The 11,594-nt window shown below is 41.2% G+C and overlaps 1 protein-coding gene across 5 annotated transcripts in view; it reads left to right on the top strand.

The window, feature by feature from the left end:
- The first annotated feature begins 632 nt into the window (after positions 1-632).
- Positions 633-11,594, top strand: part of HECTD1 (HECT domain E3 ubiquitin protein ligase 1) — a 90,279-nt gene continuing 79,317 nt past the window's right edge. For all 5 annotated transcript variants that reach the window (XM_019551232.1, XM_019551234.1, XM_019551233.1 and 2 more), the window contains exon 1: positions 633-921. In XM_019551232.1, the coding sequence (XP_019406777.1) occupies positions 782-921 (140 nt within the window). In that variant the 5' untranslated portion in view covers positions 633-781. The remainder of the gene's footprint in view (positions 922-11,594) is intronic.

The raw sequence follows: 11,594 nt of genomic DNA, 5'->3' as shown, positions 1-11,594 counted from the left end.
TAAACAATTTTCTTTATGAACGTACAATTTTCTGTATATTTGAAATGCCACCGCAACATGTCATTTAAAAGGCAAATGTTTTGAAATCTTCATTCTATAATTCTGGTCCTTTTGTTTAGAAATGGTATTCCCCTTTTTTTACTTAGCATTTCCAAATCTTTAAATTTTCTAAAATAACAAGTAAAGATTCTCTTTCCAAGGTCTGCCTCGCTAAATTTGTCTTTCATGCCTTTTCTGAATGGGTACTAATTGAGAGAGAGGTCCATTTTCTTTTATAGAAAGATTTTTCTGTGACTGCAGAAATGCTCAACTCTTGGGGAAATGACACTTTTGCTTGGGAAGGTGATATAAAAATAATTGTTATTCTTCAGGTAATACTTATCCGAGAAACTAGCTTACAAAGATATAGCAGGTTAGGAAGTGCCGTTCCACTCCTGCCTCCCAAGTTCTGGTTTTCACTAAAAATAGTAATAGATTAAAGCTTTCATCAGTGTCTCTGGGGAAGAAGATTCCACTAAAGTAGAGCATACTAACTCTTTTGTCATTTGAAAAAAACCAAACAAAACTGGTCATGGTTATAAAATCTCGAGTGACACAAATGTAGAAGATGAGTATATACTTATGAGTTGCTGTTTTTTTTTTTTTTTTTTAGGTGAAGACTGCAAAAGCCCTGGTCTGACTGAAGGGAAAATTTCACTGTACTAGATTTACTCTGGCTTGAACACTTAAAAGCTATTTTTGGATACTTTTTAATTAAAGCAAAAATCAACTTTTATAAAACATGGCAGATGTGGATCCAGACACGTTGCTTGAATGGCTGCAAATGGGGCAAGGGGATGAAAGGGATATGCAACTAATAGCGCTGGAACAGCTATGCATGCTGCTTTTGATGTCAGACAACGTGGATCGTTGTTTTGAAACGTAAGTATGGTTCCTTTTTTTGTTGGGAGAGTAGGGACTTTTTTATCCATTGCCTGGATTGTGTCAATTTTATTTAACCACTTCTCCTTATTAAGTTTATACAAAATTAGACGTAAACGAGAACCTTTTGCAACTCTTGAAAATATGCAGAACAAAACCTTTAGATCTTTGTTCAGACCATACCACCATAATATCATGACTTCCTTTGCAAAATGAATGTGTCATGCTAAGAAGTGTGACACGTTGAATAGCTGATCCTGGTGCGTCTTGGCTGATTCATTTCTAAAAGGCCTCTTGCAAGTTTAAAAAAAAAAATATTCCTGTTCTCTTTTGTCAAGAGGAATTAAATTATTTAATTAAATTATTTTGACTTTTTTAACCCTAAAATTCAGTTTTTTATTTATATTAAAATGCCTGCATCACTGAAGGTTTTTTTTTCCTTGCTCTAAGACATAGTAGCACTTGCTTTGAACTTTGCAAGCCAAAAAAATTAACATAACTGGCTTTGTCGCTTAGGATTGTTACCTGAGTATCAGTGGCTTATAACAACTTATTATAATAACATTACCCTCTGTAAGCGCCAAGTAAGGGTTTTGGAGGGTAGGCATTTTGATCTTAAAGAAAAAAATAAGTAAAAATCGAGCCTTTAAAACTGAACTTGGTGGATGTGTCCGGATGAGCACTGCTGTGAAGAAGTGGGGTGGGCAGGTGTGGCCGGGCCTGGGATCTGTTCCCCGCATGCCTCTGTGATAACCACTGGTTCCACAGGCTAGGGTACTTGGGGAGCAGATTGTGGCTCTGCCCCCAGGCCCATGCTGTCATTGCCCTGGGATCCTGTGGTCTCCATAGAGAGTGGCTGGGACCCGCAGGTACGGCCAGGTGAGCAGAGGGCTGCAACTGGGAGTGGGATGGGCAGGATCTTGGGGCGGTGACACTGTGGGCCATAGAATCAGTGCCCATCACAGGGCCATGCAGGTGGTGGATTGTGACTGCACTGGGCTTTGACTGTGTGCTATCACTGCCCCAAGATCCTGGCCTTGCCTGCCTGTCCTGCTTCTTTATGCCACTCTGCACCCATCCTATCTGCCTGGCCATGTACCCTGCCTACATGGGCCCCAGCCCCCACCAGTGCATGTGGGGCAGACTGGCCATGGTGCCTGGGTAGCAGGGTCAGGTCAGGTGGTAGCATGTGGAAGGAGCTGTAGCTGCCAGGACTGCTGGGAAGTAAGTCTGGCTGCTGTGCTGCTCCAGCCATGCTGCAGGCTTGGGGGTGGTGGGACTAGCTGCATGTGATGGGCCAGGTGGCGCTGAGGGACTTGGTGTTGGCCAGATGAAACCCCTTGGCTGGCTGGATTTGGCCTACCCCGGCCTAATGTGTTGTGTTGTGGCAAGGTTTTTGACTTTCTGTTCTGCTTTCCCATTTTGGTCTCTCCCTTTTCCTTCTGGCCTTATGTTTCCTTTTTTTCCCTTAATCATACCAACCTTTGATTTGCTGGAGTATTGTTTACTGAATCATGCCATCACAGTTAAACTAAGGACTGTGGGTACATATACACACCATTGCCAGAGTGGTGGTGTTGTTTTTTTTTTTTTTAGTCATGTGTATTTGACCAGTCGTAGTGCATGTCCTGTGTACTAGAAACGTTTGTAAGGATATGTGACTTCTCTGGAGTTTAGATGAAATAGTAACTGGGAATTAGAAATTGCTATTGTAATAAAAGTGTATGTTACACATTGCTTTAGAAATTAGATCTGGTGTTCCTTGGCATGGAGAGCTTAGAATTTATAAATATCATTATGGGTGGATATTTGTGATGAGGAGATGAACTCTCTGATCCTTTCCCGTCTGTTTGTTTGGATTTTTCTGGTACCTGTGCTCTTAGGCTGTAAAAAGAACTCAGGAAATCAGTCTAACCTTGTCTCTGTTAATCAGGGTTTGAGTACATAATTAAAGAACTTTTGATGGCAGGGCTGTCCAACTGGCAGCCTGTGGGCTGTCTGTGGACTCCAGGGGCTTAACCTATGGCCCCTGGGCTCCTCCAGATCCAGGTGCCATTTCACCATTGTTCTTTTGCTTTCCAAGTCTGTGGCTCCATTCCCATTGTATGCTTAAAGATGAGGGCTGAATAGGAACTTGTTAAACATAGTGTTTGTGAACATTTTTCTTCTGCATTTGATAAAGCAAACATTATTATCTTAGTAAAAGCTGAACACTGATTACAAAAGACTTTGGTCCCTTTACATGTTAGATGCTGTTTTGTAAAAGCTTGTATAGTAAACACTTGTAAGGTTGCAATGTTGCTTTTATTTATTTATTTTAACCATCATAATTTGGGTAAAATGGGAACCACTTACCATTTTCAGTTTTACCATTTGCCAGTAGTTTTGAGACTGTGTGTTCCACAGAACCCTGGTTCCACAGGAAGTCAAAGGGTTCCACAAAGAGATTGAGGGTAATGGAGTGGGTACCACCATTGCTGGGCCAGCTCGCTTGGCTCCACAGATAGGGCTTCCATGGTAGAAGAAGTGATATGAAAGGATTCTGTGACTAAGAAGTTTGAAAACTACTGTCTTATGTAGTGGAGGGCATTGGTTGGTTGGTTTCACTATATGGCTTGTTGTTTTGTGTTTTTTTAACTGTTTGCCTCTTATGGAGACTTGAGAGAGGGAGAAAATATAAGTAGAATAATATGTTTGTAAAATTGCACAAATTGTATGGCTTCTGAAGTAGGTGGGAAATTTAGTCTTGGGAGTTTACTTTTATTTAACTTTTTAATAGAGTAGATTTCCAATTTACTTTGTTTCTTCAGGGGCCTGCTTTAGAGCACTGTTATGTCTTGAAAAGAGTTACTGAAATCTGTTGCAAACTGGCTAACTCATTGGCTATCTTAGCCACATGAGGAGAGCATGATAAATCTAATTCTTGATAGTATTTCTAGAGTTTATTTTTAGTAATATTTTGAAAGAAATTGTCTGGCCTAACTACGGATTAGCATTGGACACATCTGTTACCAAACATTTTTCAGTGACTAATCTTTAAAATGGTTTCAGATTGCTCCATTTGTAATGTAGACATAGCCTTTTTTGACCCTTTAGGAAAATGTCTTGGTAAACATTTAAAAGTGTGTTTTCCTGCTGTACAGCAAAATTGGGAGAGGCCAAGGTTGTAGTATATTGCACAGCTGTTGCATTTCAAGACCTTTGATCTGTGAAGAAATTCTTGTTTTCAGTGCTAATGGTGATTGGTTAGGAAACTTTGGTCTGTGGAATTTAGCAACTGAAATTTAGAATACTTTGTTCCATCTGTGAGAGAATCTTTCTCAGATTTGTGTTTTATGGGAGAATTTTGGGTTTTTATTTTGTTTAAAAAAACCCCCATAAAGCATAGTCGTCTTTGTGATACAAACCAAGTGAGTCACAGTTTTAATGAAGTACGACTAATGATCACCAGTTTCGTTTGGTGGTTACTGGGAAATCTGAGAAACCAAGATATTTAAAAAAATTAATAACATGAATGCGTAACCTGTTCTACATGAGAACATTTGTAGATTGTTTTCAGGAACATATTTTACCCTAAGTCAAGGAAAACACCAATTATTTTCACTTACAAGTGTTGGATATATTTATGATGCTTCTTTTCATTAGCATATATGGTGAAGATGGATTCAAAGCCTTTTATTTCATTGCAATACTCTAGGAATTGGCTAGTTCTAAAAATTTTTAAACGTTATTGAAAATGAATTGTTCAAAATATGTCCTTTTCAGGAAGATGGTATAAATGGACCATCCCAAATTTCTGCCCAGGGTCAGAAAGATGGGGAACAAACAAGCAAAAATGAATGATGTAATGCATGCGGAGTTCTAGTGGTGTTGCAGAAGCTTACAGGGTGTGAGACCTGTAAAAGGTTATGATGCCAGGCAATCTAATTTTGATGCTGTTGGCTCAGGTTTTTGCATACTGTATCTGACAAAATTGTCTTTATAGTGTTCCTAACCTGTTTCTGTTTATCGGCAGTATAGTCATTTTCTAATGAGGATGATTCAGAGAAAAGTGGACTCTTAGTCACTTAGCACTTGGATGCCTAGGACTTTAACCAGTAGCAACAACCTTAGTAGCTCAATTTCATAATACTTAGAATGATTTAAAACTGAATTATAGTTTTTATTCAATGGCTGTATTGGAGTACAAGTACTAAGATAATCAGAAATATTAAGTGCTATGTCTAACTCCATAGATAAGATGGACTAAACAGTGAGTATATGGGTTATCACTAGTCTTAAAGCTCTGTGTTGTAGAGGTATTATTAAAATGACAGACAAAATAGTTTGAGCATTTGAATAGTTGGGTTGATTTGAAATCCCGGTTGATCTAGTTGGACTGTTAAGAATTTTAAAAGTAAAGTCTTGGATTCTTTTTAGAAGTCTTTTCATTGGATTCTCGCCTTGTTTTCATATGTTTGGTGCAAGAAATCTGGAATGCAGTAGATCCTGGGCTTTGTTCCACATTTTGATTTTTCTTGATAAATCATCGGTAACAAAGAGAGGAGTGTTTGTTAGGCCATAGTTCTACATTTTCCCCCTTTATAAACACAAATGATAAGACAAACCTGCAGGTACTTGGTGGTGAAAACATAATGTATCTGTCTGGGCAAAATGTGCTGGGAAATTGACAATTAAAATAGGATTTTTACAGATATCCCCCAGTAGTATAAGGGAATGTTCCATGAGCTAGGACAGAATATACAATTAATTCAAATTCAACATCTTTTTGCTGTAGTTTGTATGATCATAGGGCTGGAAAGGACTTCCCAAGTTCATCTAGTCCAACCCCACTAAGCAGAAATGTTTGTTTCAACCAGGGGTGACCAGTCTTCGATATGGGTGCCACAAGTAGTACAGGCAGTCTCTTGGTCTGGCAAACAGGAGACTGGGGAGGAGACGGGACAAGAAGCAGAAAGCAAAGCAGCAAATTTAGGTGGGGAACATAGGGAAGAAAGCAAAGCAGCAGATCAGGCAGAGGGAGGGTGATCAGAGTGGCAGTTGGAGAGAGCGCACAGCTAATTTCTGGTATGCCTGCCAAAAAAGCTGGCCCCCCGTTTGTCTAAACCATCCCAGATGCCTTTTTGCCCAACTTGCACTTAAAAATGTTCAGTGATAGAGATGCCACAATCCAGATTTCTCTCTAGGTGACCTGTATGAGACTTCTGTGTGTACTCACATCTTTATTATTTACTAAGGCTGTGAACTCTTAACTTATCAAGTAGTTAAATGAAAGTTGCTGACACAGTTTAGAAGCTGAGAAATTATATGAGGCCACCTTGGGAGTAGACACCATGATTCTAAACTGTCCAATAGAAATGTTGTCTGTCTATCTGTATTGCCTTTCAGGCTGAATAGGCTTTGGCTATCTTGCTTTGAACCACTAAACCACATTTCCCCCCCCCCCCCGTGCATTTTCAGAAAGGGAAAAGCTATGTATGTGTATTTGCTTTGTGTTCCCACCAAATGTGAGGTAAAATCCTGTGAAGTTAAGGTGGTTTGTAACTTTAATGTGACTCTTTGTGAAGGTTAGGGCTTTCCTCATCCTAATTACTCATGTTAAAAGTATGAACTCTGTTCACTAGGATTTTTCCTTGTTTAGTTTGTGTTGAGTAGCATAGAGTGGGAATTTTTTTTTTCTTTTCTAGTAAAGATGAGACTGCAGAGACAGGGCTAGAACCCAGGATTTCTAATTTCTAGTGTGTAATGTTTGTATGCATGTTTCAGGGAATGTTATGGTTGTTTGACAGATTTTTTTTAAGCTTGGGTTTTGAAAAACAACTCTTTCACTTTTAAAATGTGAAAATAGCCCATAATAGCTGTATAATATCTAAATGAAATATAATCTATTTTTTGGTGCTTCATCCTATAATACAGGTTTATATAGTGATTTTACAGAGAAGGCAGAATAACTTCTCATATTTATGGCATAGGTGTTGATCCTATGCATTACTACTTGAATTTGTGCTAGAACGTGTTTAGTTTGCTCCTGGTACTCATGATTATGCAAGTAAAACTTGTGGATTGGCAGAGTAAGCTATTTTAAGTATTTCAGAGTATGTAAAACAGAAAAATGCAGGAGACTTCATTTTCCTGTTTCCTGTTCCTAGAACCTTAAGCATTAAAAAAGTAAGGTGTTGGGTTTTGTGTTTTTTTTTCTTTTTTCTTTTTCTTTTTGTGCTTTAATGATGCAGTACTGTATTTATGTTGCAGCAAGTCAGTTGTCATTACTGTTGTTTAGATCTCAGAGAGCAGTGGTCAGACTGGTGAAAGTAACAAAGATTTTGCTGTACTGGCCTTCTAAGTTTTTCCTAAAATTGAGCCTGAATCGATCTTCCAGGAGATCATGTAACTTCTGTTTGGTTTCTCCTGTATGAAATAGCGGTATAATCTATAATGCTGTACAGAGACAACCTGAGCAGGGTGTGGGGCCTGGAGCAAATCGGCCTGTGTGGGACTCCACCCTCAGACACGAGGAAGCTGGTGGCAGATTCAGCCAGGTGGGGAGTGCCGAACGGCTGGGAGGGTGGCGGCAGTGTGGAGTTCCTGCACCCAAGCTACCTGGCTCCATAGAGCCCTGCAAAATGTGGGGCCCAGGGCAGTTGCCCCAATTCTACACCCCCCCCCCCCCCGGTCGGCCCTGATGCCATACTTTCTCACATACAACTTGCACGTTTTCCAGGAACCAGCTGGTGGAAACTGTAGTGCATGTTATATGTGAGAAATATGGTAAAAGCAGTTTCATCCTTGGTGGGTGAAAAATAAAGTAAAATCTGCATGTGGCTCACAGGGGGAATAATTGGATGTACAAACAGATGGGGGAATGACTAGTTAGGCTGCAGTACTGCCAAGGAGGACCCTGGGTATTACAGTCTACTATAAGTTGAATTTGAGCCAACTGTGTTCTTGTTGCAAAAAACACCAACAGTATTTTAGATTGTATTAACTGAAGTGTCACTTGCCAATCAAGGGAAGTGATTCTTCTGCTCTAATCAGCACTGGTGAGGCTTCATTTGGGGTACTAAGTTCAGTTCTGGGCCCCAGAGTTCAAGAAAGATGCAGCCAGATTGGAAAGAGCCCAGTACAGAGTGACAAAAATTACTTATAGGCTCAGAAAATGTGACTTATGAGGAAAGGCTGACAGAGCTAAGGTTTCTTATCTTGGAGAAGAGAAGACTGAAAGAGATTTTGATAACAGTTTTTAAGTACCTGAAGGGATGAGACTGGGCATAAAGAGGGATGGAGATGGGCTTTTCCAGTGGCTGTAGGGAACAGAACTAGAAGTAATAACCTCAAGCAGCAGCAGACAGAATTTAGGCTGGAGTTTAGGAAGAACTTTCTGACCGTGGTCAGCCATTGGAACAGGCTATGCAGAGAAGTTTTGGAATCTCTCTTTTTGTAACAAAGTACATGGCTTAGGGGCTGGAGCCCTGCTGCTACAGGGGTTAGAGGGTAATAACGTGCTTGCTTAGGAGCACTGCGTTGGCTGACGGGGTGACTGGGAAATTTAAAAAAACTCTCAGGGAGAGTAGCAAAAGGCAGGGGGAAAGCTATGGTGCCAAGGGAGAAGCATAGAGTTCAGGTTGCCCACTCAGGGTCTAAGGAAGCACCACAGGTTTTGGGTTATCCATTTGTTGTTTGTATGTTTCATTGTTTACGTTGGTTTTTGTGGGGACAGGTTTGCCCCAGGAAAAATAAATTTAGTGAAAGGAGTGACAGCCCACTATACCAGGGTGGGCAAAATATGGCCTGCAGGCCAGATGTGGCCCACCGAGTGACTCTGTCTGTGACTCTGCACTGTGTCAGGTGCCTCTCTGGCCCAGGTGCAAGGGGCACCCTGAGCTGTGGTGCATGCAGCCAGTCCTGCAGCCCTCAGGCATGGAGGTGCTGCTTTGTGTGGAGTGCAACCCACCTTATCCCTGCATGTGGTCCTTGGGCATGCCAGGAGCTGTAGTGTGCTGAACCAAGTGGTGGGGTGGGGGTGTCATGGTAGGGACAGTGCAGGGGCCATACTTGGCTTCCTGGCAGCCCTTGCACTCCAGCTACCTTTGCCAGTCTTTCTGCCACTGTATGGGCACCCTCACCCATCTGTCCCTCATCCACTGCAGGGGGCACTAGATAGAGTGGGTGGGATCTCCATGGTCCTCTGCCCAGGATCCCTGCAAGCAAGGTATGCTAACCTGGGTGGATGGTATGGGGCTGCAGGGGAGGAGGGTGGTGAATGGCATCCAGGACAAGGCCAGGGCTGGGACCAGGATCATGGGATGTTGACAGTGTAGGTGCAGGCTTGGGAGCAGAGCCCTCCCTCGTGCCAAGCAGTGTAAACAAGCATGACTTGAGGATGGGAGCGGTGGTGCACTGAGACTGGGTCCCCCTCCATGACCCTCAGCTCACCAAAAATCCTTAAGTGGCCCTCCAGTCCAAATAATTGCACATCCCTGTGCTACATTGTCCTTTGAAATTTTCAAGAGCAGGTTATTGGCTGGGTTAGTTTAGTTAGGGCTGATTCTGCCTTGAGCAGGGGCTAGACTGGATGACCTCGTGAAGTCCTTTTCAGCCGCAGTTTCCTACAATCCTATGATCCTATCATTTTTGGTATAGCAGTAAGCTGAGGTGTTGCGAGTTCTGGTATTGACTCACTGAATCACTCTTGCATGGATATGCACTCTTTTAATTTTAGGAAAGCAGTGGAAGATGGCTATTTGTTGAATGGTACTGGACTGTTTTGCTGCAATAAACTGATGGGTTTTGAGATGTAATTTTAGTTTAATTAGCTGACTGCAGTATTTGAAACCTCAGCTTCTCATTCATTCCTATTCCTATAGAGCTTCTGCTAGTACATCCTCAGGGTGTGGTGATTTATTCCTCAGGTCGTTTGTCTGCTCATTAGCAGTGTAGTGATCACAGGTTGATTTGAGGTACTTGGTTTTGGTTCCAGTTTGTAGTTGTAGGATGGGTTTTTCCACCTGGGGTTTAGCAGAATCATGAGGGTGTCTATTATATTTGCAGTTTTACACAAATGCACTAAACTTGAAGCTTTTTAATAGTACTCTGTTAAAGATTATTTAGTTTGAATTGAGATGTTGCTTAGTGATAAAGTAAATTAGCAGTTTGTCCATTTTTCCAAATTATGCTAAAATTATTTATTTTTGATGTTGAAATAAAAGGGACTAAAACTAAAAGTATACTGTTACTGTGTTCTTATACTGTTCCTTTGCTAATATTTTGCAGTATTTTGTAAGTGGGAGAGCATATATGAATTGCCTAAGCCTCTGGTAATTAGACTGTATCTAGCTTTCTGTTCGACTATTTACTCTTCACTGCTAAAAATATTGTTAAAACATTGTGAAAATATTGTTTTGTGTATTCTTCCGTTTTGGAAACCACAGATATATTGGTCGCTATGAACCTAAAGGGATGGTTCTATTTTCCATACTTAATCTAGAAATAGATATCTTCAGACAGTGATAAAATTATTTCAGTGTGAATAGCAGAGCTCCTTTCTAACTGCAGAATATAAAATTATTTACATCCATTAGGCATATTTTAGTGAGTGATAAAATGCAATTGCTAATAAGAGTGCTACAATAAAAATAAATGGAACAAATCAACCTACCAAGCTTTTTAAAAGCTTTAACTGTTCAGTTTTTAACAACGTAACATAATTTTAAAGGGCAAAAAAACCTGTACTGGAAACCTGTTCAGAGGGGCACATAAGTCAGAAGCAAAAGGTTCTTGGTGGGTACTCTTGTGCTTCTGGATCTTAGGGGACTTGACACTTAAGGCTAAGCTTTGCTGTTCATGTGTGGAAGAAAAGCCCTACCACAGCAGAAGAATTCAAGGAGGAATTTCTGTGAGGGGATCTTTTAGAGCATGTTTTCTTTTCCACTGGCTTTCCTCTGGGAGGGTCAGATCTGGCTCTTGGTAACTTGTTGTTTAAATTAAATTAGTCCCTTGAGAGAGAGAACTAATGTAACAAAAATATGTACCTAAAACCCTGCATTTAGGACTGGAAGCAACCACCTGGGCCACCGAATTCTGTTCCCAGCATTCGCAGACAGGTGTAGGATAATCATTTAGTCTAAAAGTATGTGTGCGCACTAGCTTGTCTACACAGAAACCCACTATAAAACACCCCAACTATCTCTTGTTTGTTACAGTGTCAGCTGGCTTCTAAAAATTCTGAGCCCCATTAAATTACTGCTTAATGCATTGTTTTGAAAAATAGCTTAATTTTAGTTATTTTGCTCAGACTTGTACTTTTTAAAAAGTATTCTAATATTATAAAAGGCTTCTGTCTGTCTGTCCATAATCATAATGCTTTATTTGCACTCTGGCTGACTGAAACAGAGGTGGCAGTGGCGGCACAGGGTGGGGAAACAGGATTGAGACATTGCCGGGGTGGGGATGAGGCCACTGATGCGGGCCTTGGCCTGACCCCCCTCCCCCCCCATTGCTGCCTGCAGGGTTGTTATGGGCTACTGTGGCAGCAGTGAGGGGGGGAGAAGCCAGCCTGCCATGGCGGTGGGGGGGAGCAGCAGACCTGACATGATGTGACAATGGTAGAGGGAAGGGGAGGGGAGGAGTACGCCTCCCCCTTGCCTCAAGCCAGGGTCTACTTCTCGCTCACTTCT

This window comes from Crocodylus porosus, unplaced genomic scaffold (genome assembly GCF_001723895.1).
Source record: "Crocodylus porosus isolate Cpor-Errol unplaced genomic scaffold, CroPor_comp1, whole genome shotgun sequence".
Taxonomy (NCBI): Eukaryota; Metazoa; Chordata; order Crocodylia; family Crocodylidae; genus Crocodylus; species Crocodylus porosus.
Note: the sequence above shows the minus strand (reverse complement) of the source record. Positions and strands in the feature narration are given on the sequence as shown.